The sequence below is a fragment of the Phalaenopsis equestris genome, unplaced genomic scaffold (genome assembly GCF_001263595.1).
Source record: "Phalaenopsis equestris unplaced genomic scaffold, ASM126359v1 Scaffold000210, whole genome shotgun sequence".
Classification (NCBI taxonomy): Eukaryota; Viridiplantae; Streptophyta; class Magnoliopsida; order Asparagales; family Orchidaceae; genus Phalaenopsis; species Phalaenopsis equestris.
Window position 1 is genome coordinate 351644 of NW_018164652.1, and position 13593 is coordinate 365236.

The window sequence follows — 13593 nt, forward strand, 5'->3', positions numbered from 1 at the left end:
GGAAAGAGATAAGTGGAGGTAATTTATATTTTTATTTATACTTCTATTTGGATAACATTAAGTAGATAAAATTTTTTGGGTAATTGATACACAAACAGTTAATTCAAGGATATATTTAAAGTGAAGGGTTCTTAATTAAAGTATGCACTTTCAATTAATATAGGTGGTTGTCCAAATAAGTGAAGGACTAAGTATTTTCAAAGGTTTTCTAAGTTAATGTAATTATTTTCTTATACGTATTAAATTTAAAGTTTCTTAAATGAAGAATTTAATACTTTATACAATCATTTTTTGTTTGTATGCATGTCGTAACTTAAGAATGAAATGAGAAATGAGAGGGGAAAGGTAAAAATATTGCTTAATGTTTTTGAAAAAGGAAATAATTTAAATGAAAGATAATCAAATTTAAAGATTTAAGTCATACAGGATTTTCCCCTGATGATACTGGCAGGAGATGCAATGTATTTGTGCACGTTAAAAGAAATGGTAAAGGTGCACCTTCAGGTGCAAATTTAGGATACCTTCAAGTACATTTTTGACGGTGTTTTCGGACATATTTTGAGGTTGCCTTTGGACATATTTTTGAGGATTCCTTCGGGTATGATGACAATCTTGTTATGACTTGTAAAAGGGTTAAAAACGGTAATTACTTAAATTGGAATGAAAATGACTAAAGTTACAATTTTAATGAAATTTATTGTATTTTCCTTTGGTCATTCATTCATAACATGAAATTTAATATATACTAGATTATAATTACTCACTAAGTTGTATTTACAGTTACAGTTAATGTTTTCTTTCAGGAGAAGAAAACTTTAAGAGATATGTCTGATAGGAGAGACTTTATTTACCAGAGGATGACCACCAGTGCTAGGTATATTTCTTATGAGGATAGTTTCTCTTTATTATTTATTGAAGACATTGATATACTGTTTGATACTGGCTTGAGATGCTATTTTTGAACTTTATTGTTTTTGAATGCTTTAGATTTTCTTACTTTGTGGCTTAGTGGCTATTTTATATGTATTGAAAGTAAAAAAAAATGAGGATAGTTAGATGTTAATACTGCATGACTGCTATTTTTGCCTTAGTTAATTCTAAGCACCAGATTGAGTCGTGACAGTGGGGTGCTCCGACCACTCCAGTTAGGCTCCACATAACATTTTTGTGGAGGCGTCATATCTGGTTACGTGAATTTTTGTTTTATGAGGGGAGGGGGGATAAATATCTAAAGATTTAGGGTTTTCTGAGCTCTAAAATAAAATGACCTCATTGTAGGGTTCCATTAAGTTTTTAAAGGATTGGATTCAGTGGTGATAAATTAGCAATATAAAGGGAATCTGTGAGATCGATGAAATTTGGAAGGGATAGAAAAAATTTGGTGGCTATTCGAATTAAAAACTATGGAGAGAATCACGAGCTGAATGTTCTGATGAGGCGTCGCTGTCGAGAGAAATTCATCACCTTTTCTTGAACGAGCTACATATATATCACTTGCAAAAGAAGCATGCAACACTTATGACATAAAAAATCAGAGAATACAATCTCTGAATGCATAAATAGAAGTCAAAAGTCCTCAAACCAAGTTTTAAGTAGCATAACTATACCAAGGCATCAACTAAACCATGATTCTAATTAAAAAAAAAGGAAATAGAGCCCACAAGGGCCGGTGGCCACAACAGGTGGATTGATGCTAAACTCCTCATGGAATGGGAAATCTCATTCCACATTTGATTTTGCGTGCGTGGGAGATTGCAAGATCTCATTCCCGCATTAGCTGTAGTGATGATCGAGTTACCTCTTTTTTTGAATAGTGAGGTAAGTTCATGGGTTTAAATCAGTGGAACAACGACGTTGCAATTCCAAGAATAACTTTGTGTAGGGTTGTGGATTTAAATCAGTGGAATAACATCTTTGCAATTCCAAGAATAAAATTGTGTAGGGTTGTAAATGAGCAGAATTTAAGCGAACTTAGTGCTTGTTCATGTTCAGTTCATTCAAAATTTTCTTTCTTCGAAATTGGTTTGTATTTGAAGTGGCTCATGAATATTATATTTGTTTTCATTTCAATTCAAATTTGTTTGTTCGTTTGTGGCTCATGTTTGACTCAAATTTAGTTTACCATTTTTTAAATAAAATTAAAAAAAATAATTTGAAAAAAATTTAGTAAACATTATTTATTAAATTTTTTTAATAAATTCGAGTCAAAATGAGTCGAATATTATTGAGCACAAGTCTATTTGTGTTTGGCTTGTTTATAAATCGAGCTTAAAATAACTATTCATGTTTGACTCGTTTGCTTAAGAATGAATCAAGCACGAGGAATAACGAGCTTTACACAAGCTGTTTGTGAACGATGAGTGTTTTTGACAGCCCAAGTGTGTTTACCCCAACCTCTCTGCAATCCATTGGTGGGAAATCAAATGGTTCACTTTTTGCCACAAAATTTTAAATAAACATAGAAATTAATGGAGCTGGTCTTAACAAGAAAATTGTGTAGAGTAATGTCATACTGTAATAGAAAGCAAGGCAGTCAAGCAATTAGTCTGTCTCTTAGTTTTATTAAAATAACTTTTCACGGATACGACTTCTCAAGGGCATCACAGCTTTCATTGAAAGGCAGTTGTCATGTTCTCTTTAAACTGCTTAGCTTACCCAGTAAATTTCTAATTTCGCTTGCATTCAGGTATGAAAGAAGATTTTCAGAACTTTATGCCCAAATTCAGGTATTGATCTTTTGAAAATTTTTTAGCTGAAGATTCAGTGAAACTGAACGTCATCATTATTTATCTTTATTCATATGTAGAAAAAGCATCATCTTACTCGTAGACACTATGCCACTTACAATGCTCTGGTGGAAATAAAAGAACTAATGTTAAAAGAAGCGTCTCTTTTGAACTCTGTTAATTTACAGGTACGCATTGAATATCAACCTGCTATTCTTAATGATATGCAATATGCATGTTTCAATCAGTGAAATCCAAGAGCTGAAATTAATTTTGCAATCATGAGTAAAAGAAAACGCAGGTAATGTAAATAACATTTTGAGCAATTTTTATGTGGTTTGGCCGTACTTGGCCTACATTCACACCTTATCTCCACTTAGGTTAGGATTCCACTATCTACTCGCTACCTCAAGGTCAACTCTTTCATTCCTCTAGCCGGTGGAGAAACTCTCACTCACTATGGATGAGTGCTAATGTGGTATGCATTGTTTACAAGACAAAATTTCTCTAAGCGTTGATACACTTGATATGTAAAATTTAATAACAAAGAAAATAAAATTTCTACAGATTTTGAAAACAATGATCTAAAATGCTAATAAGAACAAAATTTAAAACTACAATGATATCACAAACTTTTGATTGTTGCAGAACACTGAAATTTTGCAAATCTGGAATACCTTTGCTCAAAATTTTAAGTGAAAATCTTCTTTATGTTTTGAAGGAAATAGATTTTGCAAGAAATTTGATCTTTGGAGATTTTTAGTAAATTTCATTAGTTCTTTTGAGATTATACAATTTTTATAAGCCCCAAAAATTCTTGTTAGTTTTAAATTGGAGGATTTCCTCTTTTGACAATTTCCTGAAAAGACCAAAAAATTACTGTTATTGGGCTGGAATGTTGACTCTTAAAGATTAAGTAAAAATGGAAGAAAAAGAAAATTAAAATGGATTACAATCTCTGATAACCACTACCGCTAAACTCACAACAGCCCATAACACCTATCACATACAAACTCCACCATTCCCTTCTGTTTCCCGTCATTCATACTCTCCCCACTTCTCCTCTCCTCTTCAAAACCCTTGCTTCCGTCGTCCTTTCCCGCTCTCTATTGCGTATGAAGACTCAACCCTTTACAATTCGCCTCTCATTTAGGCTCCACTGGAGAATCAAAGCTAGCCCTCACTGTTCTTTACTCTCGGTGCCATACAAAATCAAAATCTCTTCCCTTCCTCAGCGCCGCATACAACGGCAAGCTCGTTGTGTAAAACATGTTTGAAACTTCCAACTCCTTTACTGTCCGCCTCTTCCCTGGTCGAAATCGTACGAAACCTTTTGATCTTTGCACCGGAGTGGCCACATCCCTGTGCTCAAGCCCTCATTTTCCTCTTACTCGAGCCCTTCCCTTCCACACCGCCGCCAACTCAAACTGCCGAAACCTACTCGAGCCCCTTTGCCGTAATTCAAAATCGAAGCTCTTGATCCCATCCTTCTCCTCATACATTTGAAGTTTTCTTCTTTCATTCAAACAAGCACTTATGCAACTCACTTTGGACCCGAGCCCGACCTATCAACCCCCTACCTTCCTCTCCAAGCTACTAAACAACCCCTCTATTTCTGTATGTTTTTTTTTTTAGTTTCAAAATTAGAAAAGACAAAAAATACTTTTTTTTTTTATTTACTTTGCTGACCACTGCCCGTCAACTTTGGCAATTTCAATCGAAAATGTATATATTTACTTTGCTGACCCGTCAACTTTGGCAATTTCAATCGAAAATGTATAAGAAGGGGCAGGAGGATTTTTTTCTTAAAAATAGTTATTAAAAAAAACTCAAGTACTTGTCCATGGAACTAAGTATCGTTTAGGAAAAATTGTGCACTCTTTTGGGGAAATTTCATAAAAATTGAGAAATTTAAGTACTCAATTTGGGAAAACCGAGAACTTGTCTGGAAAATTAAGTATTGATCATGGAAAGTTAGGTGCATATTCAGGAAAAAACATATTTGTACTTGGCTTTTTGCAGGTAAACTTAAGGCCTACTTTGTCTTATAGATCATGGTTTAAAATACATTTCCTTGCTTTCCGGCCGTTATGTCTCACGACACTAATCAGTGCGTCTTATAAATAGTTGGACAGAATGAATTCCTCCCATATGCCCCTAAACAGGGGACTCGGGGTAGTGGCTGGGAGGCTGCTAAAATTTTATGTGAATTTTGAGGAGTTGATTGTGGATCTCGGTGCAGTGTCAAGGGTTTTGTAGAAGGTGGGTTCTAGGCTATTAGCAGCTTGACCTTGAAGGAGAGTTTGCTTGGTCACTGGGTGCTGGATAGGAAAACCAGGCACATCAAAGGAGATGAGACTTTTATCGTCTTTCGCTAATTGATGAATAGAGATTAGATTGTGAGATATAGAAGATACACTATGGAGAGTGGAGAGAGTGAGCTTACGCTTGTGGGTGGGTAGAATGAGACTGTCAATATGCATGATTTGAGCAGATTGTTCATTCCAAACAGTTACTTGCTTTGCACCGAAGGTGTGGTGTATTGAAGATTCTTCTAATGTGTGATATGAGAGGAGGCTCCTGAATCCAAAACCTATTCTTGCACGGGCTGTTGGGTGGCAGAGCACAAGACATTGTTGTGAGAAGTAGGAGTTGTCAGCTTGGATTGTAGGTTTGATCCATGCCAACAGTTAAGAATTGAATGAACATCCTTGGGACATATTTGGTAGGTGATGGAGCTGCGGTCTCTAATGATGTTTGGAGATTGATTTGCAATTTAATTGAATTATTGGGGAACTATGGCCAATGAGATAAAAATTTGGCTGAGATTCTCTGCTTCGAGTGGAGGCAAGAGCTATGTGAGAGTTTTGTTTTGTGGATTATGTAGTTAGATTGATTTCCTCACTAATGGGCTTCACAGTTGGGTCTAATAGTTTTTTTAAATGCTTGGTAGTTGGATGTGAAACTCAACTGCTACCATGTTTTTAACAAGGTATTTGAGATTGGAGAGGAACTGGATCATTGTGTACTGATACTGATAAATATATTATGAAGTTCGTTTTTGAGTTGTGTTACCCTCTACTAATTATGTGGGTTGAGAGAACATTTATAATACTTCCGCCATATATGATTATTACATACATTTTCTCCTCACGCAAAACATATATGATTAAAATATTATTCATTCTCCAATCTTATTTCTCATTCTTAACCATATGACGTCTCATCACATTGATGTGATGGTCATCTACAAAGCCTAATTCCTCAATAGAAAATTAGATGTCTTCAAAAAAATACTTGATCTTCTTCTACGGAATCCTCAATTTTTTTTCTAATAATATATTTGAATTTTGCATAGATTTTCGATATGACTTTTTTTATGACCTTTAAAATAGATTATATCCCCAATTTTCTTAAAGTTAATTTCAGTGGGAACATTAGGCATATGGGTTACACCAAGGGTGGATTGGGTCTAACAGTATTCCTGTGGGTTGAAGTGGGAAGGGCTTGATTTTTAGATCTTAAAATAAAAGCAAATTTTTTTCTAATTATTAGCCAATAAGGCATAATGGAAAAAGCTTCTTAAAAGTTTTGAGTTAAATAATGACCACTTTTCAAATGCAACCCCACATCCAATAACAAATTTATTGATTAGTTTCCAATCTTTACCAATATAATTATTTTTAGAAACTACGTCCTTTAAAGTATTTAAATATCCAATCATAGAAAGGCTATGCTATCTTGAAGTTAGAAATGGATCATGCAAATTTCTTATCATAGTGCCCAGGACAATAATTAGTTTTAAGCATTTTATTCATCCTCTACTCAGGTTAGGTTGCTCTTATCAAATTTTTGCTCATTAGCTAAAGTATTTATCCAGTAATTTTTTAATATACCCAACCAATTTTATTTTGGCAAAAGTTACCCTTTAATAGTCAGCCATTTCATCAAATCAAAGAATTCATTTATCCAAACAAAATAATTTAAAAAATTATTTGGGTCATGATGTCACTATTGTCCCTACAAATGTCCCAAGGTCATATTATGGTGTACTACTTAGTTTGGCTTGGTCTTATGGTAATATTTATTCTTATGAGCCTACAAAAACTCATCTTATCCAGCTTTTCTTTTATTTTATTTTTTTTAACGTTTACAAGGGGGTGTGTTATTTGAATTCTTTGAATGATGAAGACATTTGTTTATTGCAGCTCTTGCATCATGGCTCTTTCTAAACCCATGGTTTACTTCATTTTCAATGTCTTTAGATAGCTGAAAGTTGTAACAATACACATTCTCAACCGCCCATTGATTGCCTTCTCTTTCGTGGAATCTATCTTGAAGAATGCCTTCCGGTAAATCAGTACAATTGGTAGCATTTTGTTGAAGAATGACATCCAGTAATTTTTTAATATACCCAACCAATTTTATTTTGGCAAAAGTTACCCTTTAATAGTCAGTCATTTCATCAAATCAAAGAATTCATTTATCCAAACAAAATAATTTAAAAAATTATTTGGGTCATGATGTCATTATTGTCCAAACAAAATAATTTAAAAGGTTATAAGGGGGTGCTCCAATTTAATTCTCTAAAAGCGATAATTAAAACCATCTAATATTCTAATGATGATCGTCTTTCCCTTCCTTTAAATAGGTGATCTCTTAATGGTGCTATTCTTCCTCTCTATCTATATAAGATTTTTCTTTTCATATACATTATGGATGAATGTAGGAGGTGGGGAAAATTTTTTATTATTTTGAAGTTGATTCATTGGGGCTTGCAATTTTCTTTTAAGTACTTATATTTGAGTTATTGGGAACTATTATTTTCAAATATTTCTTGGTTATTATATCATTATTATGAATCATAACGTCTAAAGCAGCTATTAATCGAGTCAAGGGTTTCAATTAGGTCTTGGGGGATTGATTTTGTTATCATGAGATAAATTTAAAATTATAAAGAGACAGATGAGAGAAAAAAAGGCTATAGATGAGAAAGAATAAATAAAATAAAAATACAAAAAAAAGTGAACTCCAGGATTACAAAATATTTCTAGATAAGAGGAATATAAAATTCTCTTAAACTTGAAACTCTCCTTAAGAAATTTAGACGATTATGGATATATTCATACACGTACCATTTTAAAACAAGAAAAAAATGCATATATATTAAGCCTTAGTCCTTATGATTGCAAATTGTTTAAAGTTTTGGCAGATAAATTATTAATTTTAATAAAAAATAGTTGACGTTTTTATCAAAAAATCATGATATGAATCTTTTAAATCATTGTGCATGGTAGGGCGTCCCCTAAAAGCGACACATATAACGTGATCTCTTGGAACGACGCCCGAATTTGGGCGCATAATAGCCCCTTGAATTGGGGCGCTTCGAAACCACGGGGTCAAAGCCCCATGAAACTATGCGAAGCGGGCGGGGACCCGCGATCTTGCGAAGGCGGGAGAATTCGCAACAGGGGGAGGGATCGCAAATTCGCGCGATTCAGTTGAGCTGTTTGCATCAGATCTTTTTTCGGAGTTCTGGATTTTTCGTCTTTTCCCCCATCTCCTCTTGTGTAGAAGCAGAAGGCTATAAATAGCTGCCCCTGAGTGTGTGGGAGGCACTTTTACTAGATTTGTCTTCTAATCTTTTGTGTAGAGTTTCTTCCCACTTGTTAAGGCTGTAAGTGACGATAGGTGGTGCTTCGATCCTACTCTGAGGCGGTGTTGGAAACTTTAAACTCTTTCATTACTACTCACCAAACCCTTTTTCCTACCACTCCCCTAGCTGTCTACCACCTTCACATTCCTCTACCACTCAATCTGTCACGACCCGACTAAAGGCTTGGAGTTAACCAAAACGGAACAGATGGTCGGACAGTGGAAATTAATTCACTACTATTTTAATTCTAGTACTAACATATTAATATTCAAATAATACATAAAAGAGCTACTAAAGAAAGCAATTAGAAATACAAAGTAAAAATTTAACCTTTTTTATTGTTGTTCTCGTCTTCTGTATACATTTGTTTTTCTTCTATTCATTTTGTTCAAATGTTTAAAAAAAAAAATATTGAAGCAACATAATCACACTTCTAACTACAGTAATCTAAGGAAAAAATTACAAAATTTATGCTAGTTTATAAGAAATCTTATAATATGTTGGTCTTCCATAATTTTATAATAAATCTGATATATATATATATATATATATATATATTTGAACCCAACAACTCTTACCGTAAGATCTTTTCTCCGGCGTTGAAGCCAACGTCGTCGTCCCTCTCCGTCGTCGTCGTCTCTCCTCTTCGTCGTCGTCATCTCTCCTCTTGCATCTCGTCGTCTCTGTTCAAAGCTGACTGCGGCTCCCGCCGCCTGTGCCGTCTCTCCGACAGAGTTAGCAGTTCACATCTCGTCGTTCTGTATCTCACAGAAGACGGGAAGGGGTCGCAGTGCCAGCGTCGTCGCCTTCCGCTAGAGGGTTCGCGGGTAGAGGGTTCGCGGCTTCCTGCGTCTGCTGTGCCTGTCGACAGCTTGCTGAAGAAATGACTTCTAGACGTTTCTACGCCGCCGCCCTCGCCAGTGATAACCCCATTTCTGCCCCTCTTTCGAATATGTTTTGAATATGTTTCCGCAACGATACCACGATAATTTTGCTCTTGGCATTGAAACCAGATTTCTCAAAAAAGCTTCCCGTAAAACGGCAAACCTGTAATCTTTCTCACTGAGGCAGAGATCTCCACCCTTGCTGTGCCCTGCCGACTGTTCTAAGTAGGTAAGTTTCTTTATGGAAACCCTAAACTTAAGCTAATTCGAAAGGACTTTGAGCAAATGAAGCTGAAAGGGGGTTGGAAGATCGGTAAATTGGATGGTTGCCACATTCTTATTCAATTATCAAATGACAAAGACTACACCCATTTGTTTGCGAGAAGAGTTATTCGAATAGAAAACCAGGTGATGAAGGTTTTAAAATGGACGGTGGATTTTGACCCTCTTACTGAACCTCCTATCATTCTTGTTTGGCCGCACTTCCCATGTTTGAAGATCCTCCTTTTTGATCAAGAGCTTCTCTTCGTTTTAGCGATGGTATACGGTAAACCCCTCAAAGCTGACACACCTACAGTGAATCTGACTCGGCCTTTAGAAGCCAGAATTTTGATAGAAAGGGTTATTATTTTACCTTTTCCGGGAGAAATATGGGTTGACACATAACATCAGAGATTTTGACAGCAAGCAGAACTTGAACATATACCACTTTATTGTACCCACTGCCGTATGTTTGGACATTCTCCTTCTCAATGTTATCAGTTGCATTCGAATTTAAAACTTTCAAGTAAAAACGCTTCTGGATCCGCCCCACCTCATACCTGTCCCTCCGCTTCTGAGTGCATTCCACGGACTATTGAAACACCTATTGACGCGATGCCACCTCTCCCTTCCACTACCAGAGAAAATATTGTCTCTATTCTTCGGACTGATATATTGACAGATGGTTTACTTGGGTCCTATAATCAGGATAGTATTGAAGCTCCACATCTCCAGGATGCATCAGGTGTTGAAGAGACATGCTTACCATCTCTTCAAAATCAGAATGTTGTTACTGCTAGTAGGGAGCTGGGGGCTCATTCTCTCCTACATGCCCAACAATCTGTTGATCACATAGATCAAATGAGTCAGTCATCGAATGAGGGATGACAGATATACACATCTAGAAAGAAAAAGATGAATGGAGACACACCCCAGCTTGAAAACTTAATGAATGATACTCTAGTAACTTCGGGTAATGGAATGACACTCAGCAATTTGTTAGCTGTCTCCGCTCTTAGAACCAGTGGCAGAGGCAAGGCCAAGCTGGCTCGTGCTTGGCAGCTTATTTCCTGGAAGTTTTGTTTTTTTTTTGTTTTATCTATGTTTCACCTTTTAGGATACTCGTGTCTGATGTATCGTATGGGTAGGACATTTTTTTTGGGTCCTCACATATAACCTCTATGTATCTTTTCATTTTCAATAAAATTAGCTCTTGGGCATTTATATATTATATATATTATATATATATATATATATGTTTAAGAAGGCCCACAGCCTAATATATTAAAAAGAAATAAGGATACATATAGATTGTGTGGAAGGGTCCAAGCATGACAACCCTCTCCCACGTTAACCACCACATACAAAATGTTCCAAAAAGAGAGAAAATACAACAAATTACATGAGTGACCTACAGAAAAAAAAAAAAAAACAAAATACGTAATATCATGTATCTAAAGAGCGACCCAATTTTGCTTTGTCTTTGCCCCTAGTTCTAGAAATGGAGCCAACTAATAAATTGGTAAGATGAGTGTCATTGCCAATAGTGACCAAAGTATCATCCAATAAGTTCCCGAGCTCGAGTCGGACTTTAGTCTTCTTCTTCCTCTTGGAATAGACCTGTCATTCCTCATCCGAAGATTGACTCGCCTGTTCAGTGGATTGGTCTAAAGTGTGTTAGACATGTATAGGATGTTGAACATCAGAAATAACTGATTGTTGTACCACGTGTGTCTTGGCATGTGAGTTTTCTTTAATAACAGTGAGTGGTATAGACACTTTTGAATCTTTACCTATAATATGGTGTTATTTTTCAGGAACTGCGATGTTGGGTAGAGGATCGGGTTGCAACTTTTCAGCAGGGATAATATGTGGCTTATCTTTAGCGACATTCGGCTTTATATGAGGATGCAAGCGATATCAAACTGTAGAACTGTGACCAAACATATTACAATGAGAGCAATAAAAAGGGTGTGATTCTATTTCAATATTTTGCCAATACCCGTTGTGAGTGGTTCCAATCCATACCTCATCCGAAGCTGGTTGAGTGATATCCTTCTCAACTAACACACAAGCCACAGAGGGTATGGTGACAACAAGCATAAGACTATCAACTTTGAGAGACTTACCGTAAGCAGTTGCTAAGGAGTAGAGTATTTTCATATTGAACAGATGTAATTTTAACCCCAGAAACTTTATCCAAACAGGATTGATAGGGGACTCCGCTTTTGGATCAAAATTGACATTCAATTTCACGGTTGTCAATCTTGATAACTTTTCAAGAAAATATACAAGTGTAATCGGTATCATGAGATAGTTGAATAAGTATATGTCGACCGTCAAGTAATCTAATATTCCAACTGCCCAATAGCTTTATAGCTTTAAAATATTTTATAATGATATCAAGTTTTGAGGAATTTTCTCATTAGAGCAAAACGCCAAGATGATACTAGTTTCAATTTCAGTGAGAATAAGAGCAGACATCCTGTTGTTTTTACCAAGCTTTTTAATAAAAGTATGATCCCCACCACCTTCAAGAGCCCTGTGGAAGGATTGTGGAACATCGCAGGACTTGCCAATATGGAAACCAGGATCCCAACCCGCGAGCACAACACCTGCATAACTCCGCTCCATTCGAGTGCAGCTGCGACGTAGCCGAACAAATCGCTGTGCAGTGCGAAGGAGGAAACCGAGCTGTTCACAGAGAAGAAGAAAGTAGCGACAGAAACAAAACTATGGGAGGTGCTGTCGAGCAGAAACAGTCTCGGCGTAGCTGCTGAGCGGAATTCGCAAGCGCTGCACACAACGACGACGCACGACGCAGCCAACGCGAGGTCGCGAAGCTCGGCCAGACACGACGATCCACGCGATATATATATATATATATATATATATATATATATTGAAAAAGCCTAAGGGCTGATACATTAAAGATAAAGATACAGATAGGTTTGTATGGGTGGGTCTAAACACCCAACCCACATGACACAACACGCAAAAAAATGTAAAAGATGGGTACATATAGCAATAAAAATAACCCAAAAAATCACCCGGGTGCTGAAAAAGTGTGGGTCATCCCAATCTAGTCTTGCCTCTGGCTCTAGTTCTCGGTAAGGATCTAGCTAGCAGATTGGTAAGGTGCTGACCATTACCTGTAGTAACCAAAGCATCATCCATAAGACTCTTGAGCGCTAGTAGATCTCCATTCTTCTTCTTCCTCATGGAAGTGTAAACCTGCCATTCCTCCGAAGAATCCGCCTGATGGGGTAGAGGTGAAGCAGAAGGATTACCAACAGTAGTACCCACAATAGGTTCTAAAATATGTGAAGTATGAGTTGCCTATGAGTTGTCGCTACATCAGTTACTTCTTGAAGAAGTGGAGCTGCGAGGCTCTCCTGATTATCAGTCTGAACACTATCATTTGTAGGTAATATTCCATCAGAATTGTTTTGTATGGAGTTTGTAGGAGCCAACATCGCATCACTCGCAGTAATAGTAACAGCAGTGTCATGAGGGGACCTCAGGGGCACCTCCTGTCTGATAGTATCCTCCTCAGGTGGAACTAAAATGTCCACAGCAGTGGGGTTAAACCAATCCTTATTCAATTGAACCTTATATTTCAAATTAAGATGAAATTTGTGGCATTTGGCAAAGATATGACCAAATATCTTACAGTAGGTACATAATGGGGGTTTGTGTTCCATAGCGATTTATTGCCAATAACCATTATGGGTTATGCCCAGCCAGACTTTAGTAACATCAGGTAAAGTAATATTCTTTTCCACAAGTATTCTGACCACCGAGGGTCTAGTTAGGTTGAAGATGGGCAGATCTAGTTTCAATGATGACCCAAATAGGATCCCAATGATGACCCAAATAGAGTAGAGAACCCGATGGTGAAAAAAATGCAGCTTGAGACCAGGTAAACTAAACCATACCGGTATAATGCGAGTTTCATGATTTGGGTCGAAATTAGGAGACCACTTGAGTAACTTCATTGATTTTCCTTCGATATTAAGATATTTCTTGGAGAAAATAGATATTTCTTGGAGAAAATTTGTTAGTT

The 13593-nt window shown here is 36.5% G+C and overlaps 1 protein-coding gene across 8 annotated transcripts in view; it reads left to right on the forward strand.

Annotated features, from left to right (window-relative positions):
• LOC110023113 (coiled-coil domain-containing protein 93) overlaps window positions 1-13593 on the forward strand; it is a 68342-nt gene that overhangs the window by 34620 nt on the left and 20129 nt on the right. For 6 of the 8 annotated variants that reach the window (XM_020722355.1, XM_020722354.1, XM_020722358.1 and 3 more), the window contains 2 exons: window positions 2687-2726; window positions 2807-2914. In XM_020722355.1, coding sequence (XP_020578014.1) covers window positions 2687-2726; window positions 2807-2914 — 148 coding nt within the window. Of the gene's footprint in view, window positions 1-803; window positions 875-2686; window positions 2727-2806; window positions 2915-13593 lie in introns of all 8 variants that reach the window. The other 2 variants (XM_020722357.1, XM_020722353.1) reach the window with 2 other exon arrangements.